The 6932-nt window shown below is 40.8% G+C and overlaps 1 protein-coding gene across 1 annotated transcript; it reads left to right on the top strand.

Moving 5' to 3' along the window:
• Window positions 1-417: 417 nt before the first annotated feature.
• LOC121822748 (disks large homolog 5-like) lies at window positions 418-6608 on the top strand. Its single transcript, XM_042261538.2, has one exon. It carries the CDS (start codon window positions 594-596, stop codon window positions 1104-1106), a length of 513 nt encoding a protein of 170 aa, XP_042117472.1. The 5' UTR covers window positions 418-593; the 3' UTR covers window positions 1107-6608.
• The last annotated feature ends 324 nt before the right edge of the window (window positions 6609-6932 follow it).

The following is a 6932-nucleotide window of genomic DNA, read 5'->3' on the forward strand; positions in this document are numbered from 1 at the left end:
CTACTGGATGTGCCTCCTCATGGGAGGCCTTGCCTTCTTGTGTGTGGGGGGGAATGGGAGGGTGGGTTGGGAGAGGGATGTTAGGGAGCAGGAGGAGGGAAGGGAGGATCTTTGATTGGTATGTAAAAATGAATGAAAAAAATTTCCTAATAAAAAAAGGAAAAAAATTCTTAAAAGTGGATTCTTTGGGTAGTGATTAGCTATAGAGTAACATGCTAATACAATCTGCCAGTGCTGAACTGTTTTCCTTGTGAACCAGGAGAGATTTCTCGAAAGGAGAACCTGACTTCTGTCAAGTTATGAGGAAACCTGGTTAGCAGTGAGGCAATGTCAGTTCCCCATGACATCAGTGGTCCTTTCCCTGGAAATTCCATTGTATCCTGGAGAGCTCTGGATTCCTTTCTGATGTCATCTGTGTTGTAGCAACATGAACTGCCTTTTGGAGAGTTTGGTCAGTGCCTTGACTGTTCACCCATGAACATGTTGGCAAGACTGAGGAGTCTATTTGGAAGAGATAATGGAGAGGACTGAAAGACCAGAGAGAGGCAGAAGCAAACTGGCCTTCAGCCTCCATGTAAAACATCAAGAACAGAATGGTCCAGAGGATGGTGCAGGGCCTCCAGGGAGCCCTCCTCACCAAGAAGCAGGAGATGCAGAAGGTGGAGAGTCTGACCACTCAGCTACAGCTGATAATCAGACAACGGAATGAACTGAGAAATCATTTCATCTTAGTAACTGAAAGATCCTTGGACAATAGGCCCTATCACAGGCCAAATCCTTTCTACAAGAAGCTCAAAATGGAGCATAAGCAGGCCATGTCAGATCTGAAGAGATTGGAGAATGAGAACTCGGAAGCCTCACAGAAGATCAGTGATGTGACCAAGGAGAAGAGCTTTTATTTTGATCTGGAGAGCCGGTTCCTGATGGGGCAGAGTCAGCTGAAGAAGAAGGTGGACATACTGAGGCAGGAGGACAAGAAACTGCTGGAGGATTGGGTCCTGCTGAAGCAACACTTGGGGAACATGAAATTGCTCATTAAGAACCAAGAAGAGACCAGTGGCCCTCAGAACCAGCAACAGCAGCATGATATTCTCACTCCAACATAGCATAGGATCAACCTTGACAAGGGCTTAATCTACAAAGACCCAAATTTTCATGGCTACACTTGTTTTGAAAAGGTTATTAAATTCTGTGGCTGACTCCCTAATATGTGTCCAAAGCCAGGCACAGGGTGTAGGACACTTCATGCCACTAAATCTGCATGAAGAGAATTTTGCTTAATGAAAAAAATTTCATTTGTCTTGTGGGTTTGGGTTTGTTTGCATTGAGGTTTTATTTTTCTTTATTTTGATGTTTTGTTATTTTTTGGTTCTTTCTTTTGTTCTTTAATTTGATATATCACTAAGGATATACACTGTATTTACTGAATGACCTGTTTAAGCTCCTATTGAGTAAAATAACTGTATTTTCATAAATAAAAATGTCATTTCAAAAAAAAGAAAAGAAAATGAGGTAACAAGCCATGAGCCACATGGTAGAATGTAGATAAGAAATGTGGGTTAATTTGGGTTGTAAAAGCTAGTTAGTAACAAGACTAAGCAGTTGACCAATCTTTTATAATTAATAAGAAGTCTCCATATGGTTATTTGGGAACTGACTGCTGGACACAGAGAAACTCCACCTACATCAATTGAGGATGGGAAAGGAAAGCCAGATCTCAAATTTTCATTTTGGCAAAATCTAAGATATGCACATAGAGATATGCAGGATGCTCAAATAAGGAAAGAGAGGGGTAAGAAGGGAGAGATGAGAGGAGGAAGCTGGTCAAGTGTTGTTAGCCAATGCAAAGCAAATCTCCTTTAAGGATCATAGTACAGATTCTAGAAAGTTCCTAACAGTGACTTTTCAGAAGCATTAGGAGGGAGATTTGAGGAAAAGAAATGCCTCAAAATGATGAAGAAATAGAAGACCCATTCTCTTAGAAGATAAAGACTAGAAGATTGGAAGCCTTTTCTGAGGAGGGTACAAACTATGCCTGGTCTTGATAAATAACAGCTCATGGAAAGTCCTAAAACAGCTACATACGGAAGACAAACTCGTCGCCATACCTCTCAGCCTTTGTCAGCAGCAGTGGCTAATAGTGGAATTCAGGGCAAGAACACAAGCAGATGATATCTCTCCACAAATGTGAAAAACAAACAAACTTCAAGAGATAGAAATAGGACTAGAGGCTGGATATGATCTGAAGCCCATGTTTCTTTCAGGACTCAAAGGACCTTTGCCTGGCACTATGGACCACATGTCTGTATCCTCCAAGATGCATTAAGTTGAAAGCCTGCCCTACCCACAGCAAGCTGATGGCATCTGGAGGTAGGTGTATGGAAGATAAATAGCTCATACAAGAAGAGAACCCTGTTAAAGGGACTGGTGCCCTTGTAAGCAGGAACCTACAGAACCAGATTTTTCTTTCTATAATGTGAAGATACAGCAAGAAGTTGTCAGTCTCCAATAAGCCTTAACAGAACCTAAACTTTTTGCTACCAGATTCCAAACTTCTGGCCTCCAGAACTGTGAGCAATGAATTTCCTTTATGTATAAGCCAACCATGCTATAACACAGTCAGCCTTGTACACAGGGACATATAAATCAAATGCAAACACTATGCTATTTCACATAAGGGAACTGAGCACCTGCAGCTTTGGGCAGCCCCAGAAGAACCTGGGACAAACTCCTCATGCCCATGGATGTTAAGGACAACCGTATTGTAAGGCAGCCTGATCTGAGACATGATGTAAAGCTGAACAAAATACCCCTTTAAAAGCTGTGAAGGCCAGGGGGCAGTGGCGCACGCCTTTAATCCCAGCACTCAGGAGGCAGAGCCAGCTGGATCTCTGTGAGTTCGAGGCCAGCCTGGTCTACAAAGCGAGATCCAGGACAGGCACCAAAACTACACAGAGAAACCCTATCTTGAAAACAAAACAAGCAAAACAAAAATTCTGTGAAGAACAGAAGGAGACCAGTATGCCTGAGGTGGGTTTTCCAATCCTATCCTCACCCTGCCTTGTGCTCTCAGACACAGGTGGTTGTCCCTTCCCTGTACTTGAGAGGTCAGCAGACTTTTCTGTGAAGCATGAGATCGTAAGGGTTTAACCTTCCCAAGCTGTATGATCCCTGTCTCAACCCCAGTTCTGTTATTGCACCTTGAAAAGAGCCGGTGGTAATAAAACCAGTGAATGGCCACAGCCTCTTGAGTACATTTACAAATTGGAGGTGAGTTCCTTTGTCCCACAGGCTATCTTTGATAACCTGGCAGGCAGTATAGCTCATAAAATAAGAGAGAAAAGACAAGGAGCTACTGGGCAGAACTGAGACACATTGTAATTACAATAAATAAGCTAGAATAAATTTTTCAAGAAGTTTTCATAAAATGAGAAACATAAAATATAAATCAGCCTAATAGGAGAAATATATTGCAGCCCAAAATAAGTAAATAAAACTCATTTGCAAATTTTCAGCCTGCAAACAGGAGATAGGAAAACATGATAGGAAGATTTTGAAAGGAAAAGTCCTCTGTGTTTACACTGAGAGAGGTTACCATAGATACTTTTATTCATGATCTCACTTTTCAATTTCAGTTAACATGCAGTCCACTGTAGTCCAAAAATATTACATAGAAGGTTCTGGGAAAATTCACAATTTTTGGTTTGTACATAATTTTGAATAGTTTAGTGAAATCTTTATCATTTTTGTTTTTCCAGAGATCTAAATCATAAACTGTCCCTTCAGCCAATATAGCCACTTACCTATTAGTCACTTAGTAGCCTTCCTAGTTGTCATAGTGACCATCAGGATATCACAGTGCTGTGTTCATATATCCTACACCACAGCACCTGCCACATTCATACCTCATCTTACATCACAGTGCCAGCCTCGTTCATCACCTCATCTTATTTTGAATCAATTTAAGTTTAAGTAGCCCCATGTTGCTTGTGGCTGTTTAATGAATCCCAAGTATGAAGGATGCACTGGGAGCAATCAGGTTGAACAAAGGAAAGGATACTAAATAGTTGCAATGAGCATAATAAAGGCAAAAGAGATGCATACATCATAGCATATAGAGAGAATCTATGTCTTTGGAAAATAGCAAACAGGACCTGACACACATTTTAAGTTGTTATAGAAGGCAATTTTGTCAAATAAAGGAAGAACTTACACTATATTCTAAGGACACTGTATTCTAATAAAATATGGAAACATTCTAATGTATCATCACAACTTTGCATGTTCATGTTGATTTTTTTTCTTTGGGACAGGGTCTCACTATGTAGCTCTGACTGGCCTGGAACTCTCTATATAGAGCAGGCCGGTCTCAAACTAACAGAGATCCTCTGCCTCCACCTTTCAAGTGCTACAATTCATAGACTGAGCCACCATGCTGGTACATATTGAATTTTTATGATAAACATCCTTCTGGTCTCCAGCAAAAATAAGAAAAACTATTTACACAAAGAAAACAATTGACCTCACTTGTGATTTCTTCTCAGTCACACTGAGCATTAGAAGACAGAGAATAATAACCACAAAATGCTTTGGAAGAGGAACTGAACCAAAACTTCTTACATTCAGACCTATTTCCCAATTATGAAGGCAACAGGCAAACATGGAATGATTTGGGAACTATATAGTAGACATGGAGCTACTTTCATCATAAAAAACTTTATCAGTACAGGAAACAAAGTATCATGATTTTAAAAATGAAACTCGGACCATGCACAAACACCAAAACTACTCAAATACACAACCAAATTTAGGTGAGCACGAGTGCCATCCTTACCTTCTAGAATGAAACAAATTTTAAATTAATAGGTAAAATGTACAGGATACCAAATATCTTAGGCCTGGTTTTCCAGATGTATAACCTTACGTCGGGCCTCATGGATAAGTGGTTTATTGAGGAAATCCTCCTACGAAGCATTGAGAAAACGGAACAGAGGGCCAGGAAGGAGAAAGGAGGCAAGCCTGGGCGTGAAGGTGAGATTTCACACAGAACTGCAGCACATTGTGCTCAAGCATTTCTAACTGAATTAGGATTCTATAACTAAATCTAATGGTGGTCCGGGCACATGTGTTTGCCTGTTCTCTCTCTCTCTCTCTCTGAAAACCTATTGTCAAGTGAGCAACAACAGCAACATAAAGTTCAAACCAGCAAAGAGATGGCCGAACCCCAGGGGAATTGAGGCCTTGAGGAGAGAGGGGGGAAAGTTGAACGCTAAACACCAGGTGGAGAAGGTCCAGCTTGTGATGGGTGAGCTGCTTTCAAGCATCCTCCCACATGCCCACAGGTTATATAATTTGGAAAGACATACTAAACAAATGTCCTCATACACCAGAGAGCAAAGGCTAAGGCCCTGGAGAGAAGAAGACGTGTGTCATGAAACAGCCTTCTCCTTGAGGGCATTTTCTAGTTCTGGCACAGGAAATCAAGCTTTCGAAAGAGGAGACAAATTAAAAAGAAAAAGATAGAAATACACACATTGTGTAAGCACTGTTCAAAAGAAAGCTGGTGTGGTAGTGGCCACAAAGAACAAGGTATATTTTAATATAAGAAATATTAAATACGCAGACATTATATAATAAAAGAATGGATTCAATTTTGGAAGGTAAGCCAAAGCCATATAACATAGTTTCAAGATGCATAAAGCAAACACCGACATCCTCCTCAAAAACCAAAGCCAAATTTGACATACTAGTTGTGTATTCTATAAATATCTATCAGCAACTGTCCTGGTTAGCCATAACCATGAACTTGACACAGCCTTCAGTCATCAGAGAGGAGAAGCCTCCATCAAAGGATTATCAAGATCAGGTTGGTCCCTGGGTGACATTATTCCTGAGGCAGGTTGTGCTGGACTATAGAAGAAAGCTAGGTAAGCAGGAGCCTTGGAGAAAGCCAACAAGCGCATGCTGGAAAGCAGAATTCTGCTTAAGGTCCAGCCCTGATGTCCCTCAGTGATGGACTGTGACCTGGAAGTATAAGCCAAATAAGCCCTTCCTCCTCTAAGTTGCTTTTGGTCACAGTGTTTTATCACAGCAACAGAAAGGAAGAACTACAGCTAGTTAGCCAGTAGGCAAAAACCAGTGGGCGTACGAGTCTGGATTAGCAACTTACTTGATGTAATTGACAAACATCATTTCCGACAACTATATAGTTCTGGTTCCCACCCCTTTGGATGCTTTAGAAAGGTTGCTCCAGTGTGAGTTTTTTATTAGTTCCTCTACAAGCTTCCTTCATCCCCCTCTAAGTATCTGCATATGCTTCATCCCCCTTCTGGATACTTTGCTGAAGGGTTCACTTTTTGCTTTTCAAGCGACTCAGAAAAAAAACATGTTTTGGAAGGAGTTTTCCTTTGTTGTTATTCCTGGGGTCCATTGAGTTTCATTAAAAGTGGACTTGAAGCCGGGCGGTGGTGGCGCACGCCTTTAATCCCAGCACTTGGGAGGCAGAGGCAGGCGGATCTCTGTGAGTTCGAGGCCAGCCTGGGCTACCAAGTGAGTTCCAGGAAAAGGCGCAAAGCTACACAGAGGAACCCTGTCTCGAAAAACCAAAAAAAAAAAAAAAAAAAAAGTGGACTTGAAGTTTGGGTCACATTTAGAAGACTTTAGGCATTCTAATATTTTTTGAAACAATTTCTCTTCTCCTGTGTGGACTATAATTATGTAAAAACATTTATTTATTTATTTATACTGAAAGCTGCCCCCATGCTCACTGTTACCTCTTTGCTGTTTTTCTAGTCTCCTTCCTTCCCTCCTTTCTCCCTTTCTTTTCCACCTTTCATTTTTCCCTTTGTATGGTGACTATTAATTCAAGTTTACTAAAATATTCTTTTTTAATATCTAATTTATAATGAATATAATCCGGTTTATTTTTCATT

This window comes from Peromyscus maniculatus, chromosome 15, assembly GCF_049852395.1.
Source record: "Peromyscus maniculatus bairdii isolate BWxNUB_F1_BW_parent chromosome 15, HU_Pman_BW_mat_3.1, whole genome shotgun sequence".
NCBI classification, from domain to species: Eukaryota; Metazoa; Chordata; class Mammalia; order Rodentia; family Cricetidae; genus Peromyscus; species Peromyscus maniculatus.

What these genes read in the sequence shown, in the direction of transcription:
- LOC121822748 (XM_042261538.2), top strand. Translation starts at nt 594, where the DNA reads ATGGTCCAGAGGATGGTGCAGGGCCTCCAGGGAGCCCTCCTCACCAAG.